This window comes from Coccinella septempunctata, chromosome X (assembly GCF_907165205.1).
Source record: "Coccinella septempunctata chromosome X, icCocSept1.1, whole genome shotgun sequence".
NCBI classification, from domain to species: domain Eukaryota; kingdom Metazoa; phylum Arthropoda; class Insecta; order Coleoptera; family Coccinellidae; genus Coccinella; species Coccinella septempunctata.
In genome coordinates this window covers 6,489,434-6,507,780 of record NC_058198.1, presented here as the reverse complement: position 1 = coordinate 6,507,780, position 18,347 = coordinate 6,489,434, and the positions used below count along the sequence as shown (strand labels likewise).

The window sequence follows — 18,347 nt, the reverse complement described above, 5'->3', positions numbered from 1 at the left end:
TGGCCACTCTGAATATCATAAACCTAGCTCATCCTCAGATTGTCAGACCTCGATGCAGTCGTAACATAAAATCGTGTCACCGAGGATAGAGACCCACTTTTTCCGGCGTCAACCAAAACAGTTTGCAGGAAATATTGATCGGAGTTCAGAGTTGAGTCCGTGGCTTCGAACGATTCCAAGTCAGTTCAATGCCTGTATTCTTTACAGTTTCATCAAAATATGATGGTTCATAAACTGCAACCGAACCTTTTGATGCGTTGCTGGTGAAACGGTCCCCTTATTGGCCTGTCACAAAACGGTGTTATTGCTAACGTAAAGCCGCAACGAATGCGGGAATATTGTCGACTGCCGTTACCTCATTTTGTTTTATGAATTTGAAATTTAATTGCGATGGTTCATATTGTAGGATACACCAAGTGGAAATTTATTCGATCCTTGTTTGTAAACATGCTAATTAAAACTGTTTTATGATACGTCATGAGAGTGACTTGAAGCTTCAACAGCCAAATTACATAGTTAAAACCAAAGTACAGTACAATATGTGCATGTTTTTTCACACACCAGAAGCCCAGTACAATCTAAGAAAAAATCATTTAGTTTGAAGCTGATATCTTAGATGTGATGGATTTGTAGCTACACTTAGACAGATCTTATATGTGAATTATTGAATCAAATATTTTGTGGATTATCTCTCCCTAACTTCAAATGAATTGAATTATCCAACCAAGTGATGTAATCTCAGTGGAATTACGTACCGGAATTCATTTAGTGTCCTGGATTATAAATGAGTGATTGGTGAGATTCAATGAAGCAGAGAAAACCAAAAGTGATTTAGACAAGTTAACCCCACGTTCATATAATAACAAATAACAGGCAATTTGAAAATATCCCGTAGTTCAGAATGAATATGAGGTGATATCTAGGCATTCAAGTGGAAGATAAATAAGCCTCAGAGCTCCAGGGGATGAATGTGCAATAAATAACAGAACGGACGCACCCATTTACATCTTAAGTGGCTGATATCCATCTCATTTCTAACCTGTATAACCGTCACAATGGATGGATGAATAAACGAAACGTAAACCTGCTTTATCATAACGAATTTGCTATTTTTGTTCATGAAATTCGAGAAATGTTGTCAAACAACACATGGTCTCGATCTCCCATTCAATTTAGAGAACAACCCTTCGATATCCTTTGGAATTTTTCTTGTTGCATCTTGTATCCGCATAAAGAACAGAAAAAAAAACGATAAAGATTTAATGTTCGAGCTTGACTCTCTATACCCAGGAGATGAAGTCTGGATGAAGGTCCTGATTATAGGTTGTTTAGGAGGAAGGAGATCGAATTTTGTAACAGAATTGAAGGTTATTCCGACCTGCAGAATTCTGGCTAGGGTATCAGTGTGTAAAATGCAGAAAGGCCCCATGAACTGCAAAGACTACTGGCAGCTAATCTCTTTTGTTGAAGGGCATTGTCAGGGCAGGACGAAGAACTATCTCAAACAGGTGTGAGAGGTTTTTTAGTGAGTATCTACACAACACTTTGGGGTTTGCCTTCCACTCAGAAGAAAAATAATAATAATACTTAAAAAAGACGAAATACAATCATGGGGAGGAGCTTTTCTTCTTAACCTTTGGATTATCATCAAGTATCCTGCACATTAATTCAAAATTCTTTCAGGTGCTTCTAGATTGAACACTGATTAGGGGGAGCTGAGAGTCAATGACTAAGAATTCGAGGAATACCCAGTACCTGAATATAAAATCTTTGATCACGTTTTTACTGTGCATTCCTTTTGAAGGGCCCTTATCTGTCCATTTTGAATAATTCCAGATGCGTCTGCATGGAGCTGGAATGATTGGGTACCTCGACCTACATACTTTTCTTTTGTAATCAGAAAAACGATGCTCTTTCCAGGACATGTGAGGAAATGGTTCATTTATCTATGCTTTTCCTTTCGACCCGCACCCGCTCACAACCTAAACCGCAGAAAGGCCAAATCGTTCTTTGAGCCCCACATAGGAGATTTGTATAATGTGGATTAGACGAACCAATGTTTCCGTCCGGGTATCCTTTCAAGTCAAATCTGATGAGAGGAATTCCGCTGTTATTCGAAGAGACACGTTGGAATAGATGGGAGACACGAAATATTAGCTATTATGCGAGAAATAACCGAAATATAAACGAATACAAAAAGATCTAGATAGATTTTTGTTCAGTTTAACGGAAAACAATAATAGAATGCCCCTTCTTCGCTTTCCAAAACGCAGGGGAATGATGAATCGTTTAATTATACATTGATTAAAATCATATCTACCTTTTATGGCATTTCGATGTGGAAGAATAGTAATTGCTCCTTCAGCTGCGAATTCCTGATCTCTCACTGGATGAACTTTAGCTCCCCAGGAGTCACTACCTATCCATAGGAAATATCCGGTCTTATTAGCACGTATTGTCGCTTTCAGCAATTTTCTGCAACAGAAAAGGAACGTCATTATTGTAAAAGTCTTATGAAGTCTTATGAATAGATCTAATTCAAGGAAAATATAAGCGAAATTGGATGTAGTACGTTATTTACTTATTATTATTTTTCACAATTGAATAAAGAATGGAAAAAGAATTCATGTGAGTCCGTCAACACAGTTTCTACTTCAGTAGACAAACTTTATTGTTGCCGCGCCGAAGCGAATATTTCACTTCACTGACGAGCAGGATTATTCTGGCGCCTGCGTGAAGAACTTCACTGTCCTAAAAGAGACACGTGGACACACCAGAGATCCTCATTTCATTATCGTTTTTTTTTGCATCATTCAAATGCACAGATAGTCTCGAGTGTTTGTATTCTATCACACATCAGAAACTCTCATATAAGGAACATGTTCTTTTGTTTATTCATTCATTTATGGAAGAGGTAAGTATATTCCACGTTACATTACAAAATAGGCATCATTACAAGTAATTTTTAATTCTTTATCGATATATATTTAAGTTTCAAATTTGATTAGGAAGTTCTTCCACCTGGGTATGCTCCCTATTTGAGAACATGCTATTTCGGCATAATTCGAACGAGGACACCACCACCCCCACCTATACTAATCCAGATTGTGAAGGAATTAACATCCACGAGAGCATAATTACATCGGCATGATCAAATTGTCAACATGCTTATTCTCCCTTAAATGTAATCCCTGACAGATACGATCTTTGGCGGTTCCACTCAATGGAAACAGACATTTGTGCGGCAATAATGGTGTGACGACCCAATGCTGTATTTGTCCCATAAATAAAGTCGACTTTGCTCTATTCCGGTGATAAGTTTTCGTTATATCGGATGTGGGTCAATCGGAAAACAGCAAGGTTGAAAACAAGGTGAAATTTTCATTCAGCGTAATTGAACGTGCTATATTTTTAAGCTCAATAACTTAATTAATTTTAAAATGATGATAATTCAAGAAGAACCACTACATGTGTAAGGAAATTGCTGAATCCCTTTCAAGGTAGAATGTAATTGGTGAAACTTTTGTTTCAATTGCAGCAACTATTTGGATAGCTGCTGAAATTCAATTTTGTATAGAAAAGGTATATGTGATCGACTTTCTGAATTTGATTATTTGCGGAAATATCATGAAGTAAAGCATGATTTTTTCTAGATATGAAGCGGTATCGTTTATTCAGATGATGCATAAGATCGAATGAGCAAGAAAAATTGTTAAAACATCACTTTTATGATTTTTCTCAAACACCTTAACTACGTTAACCAGATGAAAGTGGAATAATAAGTCTGAATTTGTGGAAAACATCAGAAAAAAATCTCCCTCCCTATTTTCTGTTAGCCTAAACAATAAGAGAAATATTAGTCCAACTTCCTCGAATCCTTTTGGAAATAATGAGCAGTGGTAAAGTTATTCCCGGAAATAACTTCGGAATATCCTCAGAAATATGCTTCATTTTAATCCCGAAACAATCTTCCTCCCTTCCCATCATCCATTATGGGGGGAACGAAAAAAAAACACCAGATATTATGTTTAGAGAATAAGATTGGAACAGTATATCACAGGAAAGCAGCTCTGGCTTATGTTGAAAGAATGTCAGGTATTATATTTCGATCCATTAGTTAATCGGTCTTTATCATTTGGTTCTCTTCGAATCTTAAAGGAGACCAGTAAGTAGAAGTGCGGTCACCAGACTAGAATTGTTTCCATTTATTTAGGGCCTAAGTTACATTGGGTCTTCTGAAAAGTACAGACTTTTATCTGATAGAACTCGTCGAAGCAGACTATGAAATCAAAAATCGTTCAACTTTACCAATGTGAAATTTAATATGAACATACATTGTCTCTGTCCCCCCAATGATATAATCTTTTATAAATAGTAAAAGATTATTGGCGTTAAAATTTGCAAATATGAAAAGAGCTAGAAACCCAAATATATCACAGTCTCAAAATTACTAAAACGATTCGTTTCATGCTTAAGATAACTCTTTTTTAACACCTGCTGTTCACCGCTCAGAACGTTAACCGAAGTTTGTAAACTTTACCTCCGTTTATCTGCCTTCTCGATTTATTAACACTCTAAATCTGGTGGGCATGAAAACTTTGATACGAAAACTGTCGTTTATCAGCCTGTGCAGATTAAGATCCGAGCTCTCATTATGATCAACTTGTTCTTTCAACTTACTAGCAGAAGGAGTTGAGAAGTTTCAGCTCGTATAGATTTGTTACCAGCATCCACTTCTTCTCCCTCGACTGCAAAATTATTTTACATTTCTTTGAAATTAATACATCTGTATCCATTTAAAACTTCTCTCTCTGTTGGTCGGAATTCCAACCTTTGAATTATACAGAATGTCCCAATCTGTTACACAAGCCCTTCTTACTGAAGGTTTGATTTTTAGGTGAAGCTATTCTGATGTGGATTTCTCTTAAAAAAAATAACCTGGACTTTTCTAGATTTCTTTTGTGTGTGATTTTAGTGGAATTCATGAGAATTTGACGAACCTAGTAGTATTCAATATGGTAATAATAGAGTAGCTTACCTGGTATTGTCTTCATCAACGAAAAGAACTACTGCTCTGGCTTGCTTTTGCAACAATCTGTCTATGATCCTATCGAAATCTTCTACCTTGGAGTTTCTCTGTATCTTTTCCGTAACAGCAATACAGATATTCGCTTCCGATGAATGTGATATGAAAGAAGCGATTCCCTGAAACAAAAGATACAATATTAACAAAGTACTCGTGTACTAATTGCACATGCTGATTTCAGAGACTCTGATTGTCAAATTCACATCATATTTCCCCGAGTTCATTTATTGTTAATTATACATGAAACGTGTAGGATGGACATGCATATTATTTTCATTCGAATTTCTATTTCAACGGAAAATTTCTACGTATCGTCGAATTGTGCACTGAAACTCATATGCAGGTTCTGCTGATGTGCCAAATGAATTTCCCGAAGAAAAGTAACCTGGTATTTGCTGGGTAATTGAAACATGAAACAGTGCGACGTGGAATATTGTTTGTTCAGCGGACTGCGAAATTGGATGCTAATCATAGCCCAACTATGGAATCTCATCGAGTTTTGTCGAAGCCAGAACTGGAGGCAGCAAAAAATCCTGTATAACCCATACATCCCCGATAACAAAGCAGTTTATTACCTTTATATTCATGATTTGCAAAATACCAGTGAATAAACCCAAACAAAAAAGTTCGATGTGAGCATGGACCCTTTGTCATGTCAAAAGAATATTTGATTTTTGTGTTTTCTATCGAGTTTTCACAAAAACTCTTCAATCGGAAATTTTATGGCATGGAATCTGAGTGACAATTTCAATACTGTACATGATGCTATCGAAATATTCGAAAAAAGAACTCATACACTCTGAACCAATTATATTTGGACTAGAAAATCTCCAGCAGATTCAATTTAGTGCCTTTGTCAAAAAAGTATCATATCATTCTTTATATGAGGAAGGAATGCATCTAATTGATTATGTGGACTTTTTATAATAGTACTCATCAGACTTGCAGCGTTTGCTTCAATTGTGTATGTAACAAACATATCTGAGATGATAAATATGCAATTATACAGGGGTAGAAACTAACTGGAAGATTGTTTGGATTTCATCCTTCACAGATCTCCGATTTCAATGAGATTGAATAGTGTCGTTCTTGTCGTGTAGGATACACTAAAACTTCTTGAGTTTCAAAAGACCCAGACGAATTCAGCGCTCCATCTATTCTCCACCCATTGAGGAAAGGCGTTAAATTTTAAAGACCCCGCTGCACCTTCAATTATTGAAGCATATCTAGACTCCTTCAGGATTTCAATCTGGATATCCATCAGAACGAATTTGGAGCTGAATCATCCAGCTCTTCATTCATTCAGATCTTCATTGTACACACAAAGCGGCCGCAGTCAACCTTGGGGTAATCCTGGCCAACTTCAATGTAAATCGTGACTCCATCACAGGAAAATTGAAAGGGATGAAATTTAATCCGATGGAATAAATGCGACTACTGCATTTCCCAATTCGGCATATCTCTTATTCCACTATTATTGAATTCCATTAAATCTTTCGTTCGTTCCACTTCAGGTCAATTGCTCATATAGTTGAATTTAATACGGAGCCCCTCATATCGGGCTGTATAACTTTCATCGTTTGATATAATGGATTTTACCAGGATATTACGATTCTCGTCATTGTTGGAGCTATCGAGAGTTTATTCCTTTAGATAACCATCCTGCAAGCATCTTCATAATCGTTAAATGGCAACCGATTGAAATTATTATCACAATTTTATTTTTTCCTGTATTTCAATGAAATCATAAACCATGTTCAGATTCTACTCTTTCTAGACTAAATGGTGTTTCCGTTAATCTGTTAATTAGTGGTGGTTGTTTGCTACTTTCAGTCAGATTTTTTGATTTTATATCAGAGGGTGTTATTTATCTGAATCAGAAAACACTGAAGTTTCGAATTATGATGAACAATAACTCTCCTGCAAGCATCAATCGTACATGGCCAAATTTGTTCAATTCTCTCACACTCAGACAGAATGAGGGACGAAGATGCTGACCTGAGATGCTTTCGCGATGATTCAATTCATTAAATGAAGAGTGTTCTTGAAGAAAAGCGAAAGAGCCTAGCTTATAATCTAGAATATCTAGCAGTGAGAATCAGATCCTAGACCCTTAGGAACAGATATTCGTTACAAATTCTGCTGGTATTCTTGAGGAGTGCTCCCATTCATCACCGAAACAACCCATGATTCAGGATCGCACAACCCCAAAAGGCTGGCTTCTTCTTTGTACGGTTTCACACGATCCTGATTGACTGATGTTGAATTATGGCGTATTTAATTAATTTTCAACTTCCCAACTCGTACCCCACTCTGGTAATGAAACGTTATGCCTTCAGCGCCTGTTGATATCAAGAATGGAAATATTAGCCGTTTCCCCTTTCGGTGAATTTCCCGAGGTTGAAATGAAAACTGAGCTGGAGGTGCCCAATAATCCTTCTACTTCCTCGTTCATCATAGCGACGAGGAATAATTGAACGGTAAGAGCGTCAAGAAGTTTGAGGACTAAGGAATCTTATATCCAGCAAATTTTCGCTTTAGCTTGAATTACCCATTAGCGGAGTTGGTGGGGTGGAATATGAATTGAAAACATCCACAAAAACAGATTATCCTTCCACTATTTACTCAGCGAATATCTCACTCTCACCTTTTGAGAGTACTGTTTCGAAGTGCTTGTTTATCGTATCCTTTTTGTGGATGAGCTTTTGAAATCTGATATAATTTTCAGCTTTTATTGGCTTATTTCTTTTCTATTATCAATCCTAATCTGGGTATTATTGTATATTCCTTCTCTTATTTAGAAACATTGACTAATACATATTAACCATTATGGAAAATTTCGATAAGATTGTACAGAACTAACGAATGGACATGGAGGCCATTTATCAGATGTGTTGTTCCATGAACATTGCTCAACTATTGAGTATACAATAACATGAATGGTGTATGAATCCTTCAGTTCGAAATTCCAATGGGAAATTGATAGGAATAAATTGACTTGCTATGGAAAATATTGACTACTTACACGTTCTCCGTAATCACCTTCCACTGCTACTGTGGACACGTACTTCCAGCCAAGTTCCTTAACAATTTCAACCATTGCTTGTGCCTGAAAGTTATCAGGTGGCACAACCCTGCTGAAATATTCGAACCTGGATTTGTCGGACAACTCGGTACTCGTTGAGGCATAACTGACCTGGGGGATCTGCAAAAAAAGAAAATTTCATTACTGGATTGCGAAATGAGATTAACTTATGTCATAATGCAAAAAAAATTATTACTTTTGGGGAGCTATTTGAGTATTACAGACATTCAGAAGTAAAAAACATTTATAACAAACTTTCCCAGAATTGGAGACTAAGGAATATTCACAGTTTTTGGAGATTTACTAATTATTAAGTTGCAAAAGTGGAGATTTTGTATTGATACTAACAATCTATTGTAAATCTGATTTCTACAGAACATTCGCTTGATCTGAGTTGGTTTTCCAATATTCATATGACGTATACTTGAGAAATTCTAATTATCTTCGTAATTCAGTCGTCAAAAGTTGTTTCAATCAATGAAACGTATCAAGAGTTTTAGTACCAAATCAACAGAATTCAGCCAAGTTGAACCGCATTGGGAAGGGGAATTTTTTCCCTAAGATTGCCCTTTGAAAAACGTAATTTCTCCCTGTATCTTTCAGATTATTTTGAAGCCTTTCTTTCAGGAACTAAAGATGCTGAATTATGATTTTCTGTATTGAAAATCTTCAGTAGCCAGCTATGATAATAATTCTTCTCCTTTCTTCCAGTTTTGGTGCTCCAGGCATCAAGCTAATTAATAGACTGAATGAAAAATCTTCTTGACGAAGTTTTTTCGTAATCTTCAATGAAGAAGCCGACGCACAATATCCTTCCATTGGCCTAGAATGTTTCTGTGGTATAGGTAAATACACCTACAGAAAAGGGTTTCAGGAGGAGGAAAAAACCCACAGAGAAACACTCTGGCAGAATATTCCTGGGTTGAATTATTTTGAACCTTTTATATTGCGAGATCTAAGAAGTATCTGCTCCTCACTAGATTCCTTACAGGGCCTCAGGAAGCACCTCTATCTGTCAGAAAACGACGAGTGCAGATTCTCTAGAGAAGCATCTGGTGACAGAATGTCTCGCCATTGCCGACCAACGCAAAAAATGCTTTGGGTAAGAAACTTGTAGAAGTAAGGAAGAAAGCTTTGAAGCGATTCCAGATACTGTTCCCAGGTCATGAGAACTCAAGAACTAAAGGGCGAGCTGTAGACTATGTAAGGACGAGAACTGCTCTGATAGGGGACACAATAGGTCTTAAGGTCGCAGTGCAATGAGACCCCCTTAAAATCTACAATCTTAATGAGTAATCGTTCGAATACTGTTAGCTATTTCAGCTGAAACTGTTCTATCTGCCTGGTAGTTAGTTTCTTGGTTCATTTCCTGAGAACAATCTATATTTATTGGAACTATTCGTTTGTTCTTCGGTCCCTGCCACACACTCTCAATTTCCGTAACCTAGAGCAGAAAATAGTTACTTTCAAGTTCCCGATACTTCCTTTGAGGAGCGTTTCGATTCAAGCAAATCCCCCAATCAAATTTTTCATTTGCGTTCCGATTTATATCCCGAACTTATCCCTGGATCTGAACCAGTTGACGGAAAACGAATGCGAGAAAGAGAGATAGACCCTTTCTTCGATCGAGCTGAAACGGAAATTGGAATTGTTTTCGATACTTTCTAGCAAAATATATTTCTATCTTGCACAAGAGGACTTATTGGTTATTAAACGTTGTTCCAGTGTAGATTGTTGTTGAAAACAGAAAGAAAGGGAATCAGGATACTCGTGAAAATTGTGGTGAAATTGCTATTAGAAAACGAACAGCTTATTGCCAGCCAAAGATGTTTTTGAGTACACTCCACAATACATGTGTGCAAACCGGAAAAATTGCTGAATTTTGGGAATAAAATCTACGAAATATTCAATCAAAATCATGTTCCCTAGAGACACTAAGATGATTGATTGAGTTGATGAGCTAATGGAAATATTCTTGAGCCTTTCTATAAGAATCAATGAAATAAAGTTGAGGATTTCACTATATGCATGAATAATTTACAGAAACATAAATGTCTGATTGGATAAGGTTGGACTTATTTTGATTTGATTATGTGGATGCCACATTTTCTTTGAAATTTTTTAGGAAATATTGCAGTAATATTTGAATATATTTTTTGGAAATGAGATGTTGTTATTTTGGTCATAATTTTTGATCAAAAATCCTGTGTTTCAGGTTGAATGTATTGACTTCTACTGGACTAGAAATGGAACAATGCTTTTCTGAACTGTCTAAACTACCTGTTGGTATTTTTGATATAACAGCAAACTGGTTGTTCACAAGAACGTAAATCTTCAAAAGATTCGTGATGATGTATTTTAGTTAGGGCGATATGATAATTTTCATACAACACACGTTAAAAGGGTAGTAGGTACAGCCCTATTTTCTTCGTGAGCACATCTACTCAATTCGCTACCATCTCCCTGAGTATTTTCCGCGGAGTCATAAAACGAGCAACATTAACATCCGAGTCGATGCATAATTTCATCTCTAAATTGCGAAGTTGCAAAGTTTCAACCCAAAAAAGAAAGAAGGAAACTGAATCGCACGACATTGCTTTGTGCAAGGGGCCATGAAATGCTGTGAAAATGTGCCAGCGTATAAATTCAAGCAGTTGTATTTGTTCTGGAGCGCCGTGAGCTTCATTTTCGAGAGACATATATCGAGTAAAGAACGTATAATCAGTTATTCTACACTCCTCTTTTCGTCCTCAATAAACATCGGAAACAAATGGAAATAAATGGAATCTCCCTCCTTCGCCCCTCGAGAGACTGAATGAATGGAATTGCAGCCTAGTGGTGGAGAAGGCGTGAAATATTTTTTTTCTACCGTCTAACAAGAGGACATTAATCTATCATCTCGAAGTGACACCCAGCAGTTGCTTATTGTTCCTGCGATGAATTCATAATGCTGTTCATCTAGTTATTTATAATTCAGTTTTTCATTAGAGAATGAAGTGAGATGTTGAGTCAACCTCAAGCCCTCTGGCGTTCCCTCCTCATTTTCATTTTCTGAGTGTACATTCCCCTCAAGATGTATGATTAATGTTGACGAATTCTTCCTCTCAGGAACACGAAACTGGTTAATTTTATTACCAAATTCTTTTACAATTCTTGGAAATTTGTATGTTATGTGGATCTGTGTTTCTGTGTCCCAAAAAAGAGTTTTTTTCAACTTTCCCAGAGAATTATTTGGCTTCCTCGTTTTCTCTGATTTCGGAGAAGGAAAACACCCCTTGCCATACCATCATTCAATACATTTATGGGCAATAAAGGACCCGAAAGACGAACCTCTTCAAATAACATTCAAGGCAACTTTTATAGGCTGCAACATCGTGAGTGAAAATCCCACCTTTCTCAAGAATCTGTTATCTTACTACCTCTCGGTGAGATTTATTAATCAGTAAGGACATAATCTGGTTTTCCATGAGTCTTCAAAAGAATTTACGATGTAAAGAATAACAATCGAACGCAAATGGCCATGTAACCCTAGGTAAAAGGTTTACATCTGCTTGTTTTTAGGGATATCTCTGTCGTTTTATGTTATATGCCTCTACATATATAACATTCAGGTAATCCCACATCGTGAACGTTTCAGATTCAATTCGAAAAACCCCTTCAAACAACACACAAGACAGTTTTATAGGCTGGAATATCGTGAGTGAAAATCTCACCCTCCTCAAGGGGGCAACTGTCCATATAACCTTAGGTAAAGGGATTACATCTGCTTGCTCTTGGATTAAAGTTATCTCTTTCGTTATATGTTGTATCTTTCTGCATATAACATTCACGAAATCTTACATCCTGAACCTTTCAGATTCAATTCAACCAACTTATTCTGATAACATACATAACAAGTTTTATAGGCTGAAATATCGTGACTGAAAATCTCACCCTCCTATAGGGGGCAACTGGCCATATAACCTTAGGTAAAGGGATTACATCTGCTTGCTCTTGGATTAAAGTTATCTCTTTCGTTATATGTTGTATCTTTCTGCATATAACATTCACGAAATCTTACATCCTGAACCTTTCAGATTCAATTCAACCAACTTATTCTGATAACATACAAGACAAGTTTCATAGGCTGGAATATCGTGAGTGAAAATCTCACCCTCCTTAAGGGGGCAACTGGCCATATAACCTTAGGTAAAGGGATTACATCTGCTTGGTCTTAGATTAAAGTTATCTCTTTCGTTATATGTTGTATCTTTCTGCATATAACATTCACGAAATCTTACATCCTGAACCTTTCAGATTCAATTCAACCAACTTATTCTGATAACATACAAGACAAGTTTCATAGGCTGGAATATCGTGAGTGAAAATCTCACCCTCCTTAAGGGGGCAACTGGCCATATAACCTTAGGTAAAGGGATTACATCTGCTTGCTCTTGGATTAAAGTTATCTCTTTCGTTATATGTTGAATCCTTCTGCGTATAACATCTTACATTGTGAACCTTTCAGATTCAATTCAACCAACTTATTCTGATAACATAGAGAGACAAGTTTTATAGGCTGCAATATCGTGAGTGAAATTCTCACCCTCCTCAAGATTCAGTTATCTCGCACAAGGATCAGATGACCGATGTACACCGATAACGATGAATTCGTGGCTATCGATCGCAATCAGAAGAGTGTCTGGAGTAATCGTATATGCACAATCACCGACAATTCAGCCCCAGATCGCTCAATTTTTTTTCAATACCCGTCAGCGGCATTCCCAAAGATTGGATTCAGATCAGCGTGGAGAAAGTGAATAAACGAGTGTTAGACGATTGTTCCAGGAGGAACCCATTCCGTACGTCCCCTGGGATGGGATGGTGTACTTCTTCTTCTGTCGTCATTTGGTGCCGTCGAGTCGACGTTATTTGTTAGCTACTACAGGAAGTGGAAGTGGTGAGGCTGTGGCGATAAATTATCAGCGGAAAAAGTGCAAAATGAAACAGAGAGAAAGAGATTCCTTGTGATTTTTCAGGTCTGGTTTTGTTCCCATTATGATTATTCACTTAAATACGAGAGATACTTCTGGATTTCTTCCCATCTGAACCTTTGGGAGGAGGCTATTCGAGCCACTGTTGAGTTTTCGAATTATATTCTCCGATTTGAAGATCCTGCTTCATGTTCATTTATGATAGGGAAGACATAAGAATGTTGACAGATCTATACCTAGATTATGAACGTGTTTCAGACAGTTGCTGAGCTGATGGATTACAGAAAAAGGCAGTTTGTATCAAGTATATTGGGATATCTAATGAAGGCTGGAAAATATTTTACAGACATAACAGACTGTAGAGTCTGGCACCACAATCAGAGGGGTATTCCTGCTAGTTCTACTCGAAAAAACCAATAATATAGGTTTCCAAATGTTGATTCAATAGGAAAGTTGAAATGAAAATAGCTGAATCTGTAAAAGCTGTGTGTGTGTAATCAGCTTTATAAGATCAGTGGAAATGAATGAAAGGATTAAAAAAAACTTCGAATTCAGAAACATCTCTACAATTTTCAGCGTACAGAACGATTACATCCACAGATTACTTGAAAGCTTGTTTTTCCCCCTTCAGAAAATACGTTTTTATCCCTTTAATATCCCTCTAATTTATCAGTATTAGTTGATGCTGTTCAATATGATGGATGAGTTTTCCTTTCGAAAGTGCCGCTGGTTATTTAGAATGAACCTTGAGTAATATCTTCAGGTTCCTTCCCCGATGACGTAGCAAATTGTTACCATCCCGAAAATTGCGAGGGGTGAAATAAGCAGCCCTATATTCAGGTTATTCTTCAGCGCATTTTCTCGAAGAGAATTATTCAATGGAAGGATTAACGACTTTTCAGAAACCTCAGACACCAATTAGTGAAAAGCGCTGAAATATCACAACTTTCATTTCGAATTATCAAATAATAGATGACGTTCTCCATGAAAAAGAGGGAGCCAGAGTAGTATCGGTTAAAATTTTATTAGAAAACTAATAAAATATTCAAAGTTTCTATTATTCATGGTAAATATTTTCCAATTAGGTAGGTACTCGTGAATAGATAAATTCGAAAACTTGCTCGATATTCTTTCTGGACGGTGAAACCTGGAAAGAAGATATTGAAAATCTCAACATTGGGAGCACTGAGCACTAAATAATGCAGCAGTTGGACTTATTAGGCCACCATCGGAAATAGATCTTGGAAATGGATATAGAGCTAACTGTATCTGAAGCCACAACTTCACCAGCTCGAGGAATTTATTGTTCTGAATGGTGATTTTATTCTGTTCGATTTGTTCACTTCTGATATTTCGAAAAGTTATGAAGTTTCGTTAGATTGCATTGATCAATAGGAACGTAACGAGGTTTTGAATGGTTTTATAAATCTTCTATATAGTGATATTCCTATATATGATAAGGAAGTCAGAAGAAATCTCCAGACAGAGTTTTTGTCATTATGAAAGTTGGAAGGATTGGTATTATGAGTTAAATGAAGTTTTTAGGAAATATGGTCATAACTTATGTAAATTATAATTATAATTCTATGCAGGCTATATTTCTTGGTAGTGTAAAACGTATTTATTGCCAAACATCGAGTTTGAAAGCAGGGTAGAGATAAACAAAAAGAAATAGTCGAAGAGGAATCAATGAAAGAGCATGAGAGACAACAGATAGAACAGTTATCAGCAGGATGGGAGGACTCCATTCAAGTGGATCACATTGAAGTTCTGATGTACAGAGGAATATACTCATTTCCAGTAGTTTATTCCTAAAATGCACCTCCCTATTTACAGATACATCCCACAATCCAGATGAAAACAAATTTACACAGAATCCTCAATGAGACTGACTGAGTGAGGGAGTTTCATCATCGATATTTGGTGAAAGAGAATCGGGTAACCACAGGGAAAATATCGATTTCGATACATCTCCCAGCCGACTATATTTAAATAAGAAGAAAGGATTCAATCTCGCTGAGAAAATCCACGTTTCATTGGAATTTCCACGAGAATAATAGCAGTTGTGAATATTATTCTGAGAGGGTAGAAACATTGAGCATTGGATTATCCTGCGAATAAGGAAAACATATATGTTATATGTTCTTATCCTCAGGTATTTAGCAGTTAGTTTGAGCATGAATCTAGCCCACCCTCACTAAATTAACAGATTTCTTAGGGGGAATGCGAGAAGCATTGCTCTCTTGCCTTGGAAAGACATGAGTGCGTATGACTCATTGACTGAAACACTCGACGCGGTGAAAATAAATCATTAAGAGCCGTATTTTTTGCTCCTTCGTCTTTGTCTACGTGGGGATTTAATCACGTAAAAAGTTGGCGGTGAGCTCCTGTACTTCCTTTATTTCGAACGAAACAAAGCCCCCCCATTGTTCCGCGAACTCTCAGTTCCTGAAACTTCGCAGGACTCGCCAAATTACGATGACAGAACGCTCAAATTCCTCACTTGCCTGTCGCTCAACGGAAATTCTAATCTCGAAATTAACGGGATCTATGAGATAAACTAACGCTCAAATTATCCTTCAGGAAGGCGGTGTATACGAATACGATCAGCGAGAATTATCTGATGGAGGAAATGGGCACAAAACATGTTTCGGCGATAATAAACTTGGGGCAATGAATCTTCAGAGCTGGTGCGCACCAATCATGACCTGGTATTGTGCTTGCCGCTCCGCCGCATCATTTCATTTCACCCGAAGGGGCACATCCAGTGGTGCTGAGGTTCGAGAACCATAATTTTTCGATGGTTCGATAACTTATTTCTAGCCCCTCCGAATTAGAGTTATTAATCACGCTTTTGGATGGTGTTTCATCAATCAGCTCGATCGAACATTCAAGGCTTCCTCAAGTTGTAATTCTACACACCACAAAAACCCTTGGACGTTGAATGATGGGAAAATAACATCGTTATTTATCTCAAGAATTGATTTCAGTATTCAAGAAGCAATATCACGTATTTTGTTCGTCAAATTATAGAATTATATTTGCATAGTCCGTCCATTATTCGTTATATTTGCTTCAGTAAGGAAGGCTATGTCTGAAAGGGGATGTTCCATAAATATATGCAAGATTTAAAGAATAGGTGTCGATTATCAAAGCAAGAGATGAAGTCTGCCTGAAATTATGGATTCCTTGAAAAAATTTATCAGGAGAATCAGTAGTGAGATGAGACAAGAGCCTCAAATGGGATTAAAGTTTGATAAGCATGAAGTAGGTAGCAGTTTAGTGTATTTCTGGAATATCAAAGATTTCTCCTTCCACTGGAGAGCAAAATGGATATTTCAACAGAGTTGTATAAGTCAACTTCAGAATCCAGAAGAACCAGATACATAAAAATCGATAACTTACAAAACATTTTGATTGAATCGAAGACTGTGAGGTGAAAATTCATGTTTTCGAGGGAATTTTCTCCTAAATTGGATCTTTTTCATTTATTTCTCCATCAGTTATCACCTGTGAATTCGATGACTACCAAGATAGGAATAAACTTGTACCTAAATAACGAACAGGACTCCCAGAAATTACCAACTTTTCATTTTACGTCAGTCCAAACCAAACTACAACCGTATACATTAAATAATTTCAAAGTCTCTCCTACGAAGCCGCACAAACTTCTAGGGATAGACGGAATAAATGCTGGACCAGAATTCTGATCCTCAAAGCCCGAAACTTCACAGCATTCGAGATATCAGGATAAACCCGAGCCGACCGCTGAATTGACCTTAATAGAGATGAAAGTGTGCCAGGTGCTTTATTGCCACAAGTATTGACGTTGGAAGCAATAAACTCCACTAAATAGATTTTCACGTTACACCTTTCTCACATCAAATAGCTATGTTTTCAAGAAGCTGTGAGAAATACCTCGGAGAGCCATTTCCGACAAACGAAGCGATAATAAAATCACGAGAGTATTTCGTGGAAAAGAACCAACTGTATTAAACACTCGGAAAATGGCTAATGAAAATAAAATAATTTTCTCTCGATATACTACATCGTGGGATTTTCTGAAATAATGGAACTGGAAGGGATAAATTGAATGGTTGCAAAATGGCGAAAGCGCACCAACAAGGTTGACTCAAATATTGATTGAAGGATAAATTGGGAGAGCAATTCTAGTGAAACAGTATTCCAAGGTCTTCTTCAAGGAATCACAAAAACCCTTTGAATATCATTTCAAACCAGATGCGATCGTTGTTTGGTACGTTGTGAAGGGAGATAAGAAATAATTTCGCACATTTCGAAAACAGTAAGGACAACCGAAAGGGTTGGTTAGAGAGATTCTTGCTTATCTAAAATGATGTCTGCGTAATTGAATATTAGGGAATTTGCTGAAATAGATACTTAAAACCAAGAAATGGGAAGGGAACAATTCCAAATTATGTACACACAAAAAAATGTAATCTCGGAGAAGAAACTTGGTAGTGTACGTTTCAACCTACTTTTCTCTGAAAAATATTTGGATTTCTCAAATTTAGAAAGTCTTTTTTGGAAAACTATTGAAAATTATCCAAAATGTAACATCGAATTATCTGGAATGCTTTCATTTTTTGAAATTGCGGTTGCACTTAGTGTGTGAATCAGTTCACACATTCTGAATGCGATGTAGACGCAAAGAAAAATGCAGAAAACAAGGATAGGACCAAACATTCTTGAAAATCTGGAGTATTATCTTCATGATTACATGTTGAAAAAAGAAATAATCAACGGAAAAAACTCAGAAAATTGAGCGAATGGTTTCAAATTATGCATTTAAAAATCTTAATAAAAGATTAGGCTGAAATTTGAACATGTGTCTCATGAATTTTGATTGTCTTGAGTTTCCTTTCAATAACTTGAAATTTTTTGACTTTTCCTGTTTGCTGATCGAGGTCATGATGGGAATTCTGTAGACAGTGAATTTTTTATCTTGGCGGTTGCAAAATGGCGAATGCGACAGTGATGATCTACTGTGTAAAGTGTAAAGCAAAAAATATGTTCATAAATTCCAGTTTTCCGCTACTTTCCACTATCGATGATAATGACAAAACTGTGTTATTCGCAAAACCATTTTGCTGATGGAATTTATTACACTTAGTCTAAATTTTGTTTCAGCATTTATCGAATTCCGATTTCGTTTGATCGTGAATTTCATTCAATTAATCCTCTA

General features: G+C 36.8%; 1 protein-coding gene across 1 annotated transcript in view; it reads right to left on the bottom strand.

Moving 5' to 3' along the window:
- LOC123322023 (metabotropic glutamate receptor 7-like) overlaps positions 1-18,347 on the bottom strand; it is a 77,304-nt gene that overhangs the window by 17,964 nt on the left and 40,993 nt on the right. Inside the window, exons 3-5 of the mRNA XM_044909847.1 lie at positions 8,112-8,291; positions 5,039-5,205; positions 2,321-2,475 (exon numbers count right to left, since the gene is read on the bottom strand). Of these exons, the coding sequence (XP_044765782.1) occupies positions 2,321-2,475; positions 5,039-5,205; positions 8,112-8,291 (502 nt within the window). The remainder of the gene's footprint in view (positions 1-2,320; positions 2,476-5,038; positions 5,206-8,111; positions 8,292-18,347) is intronic.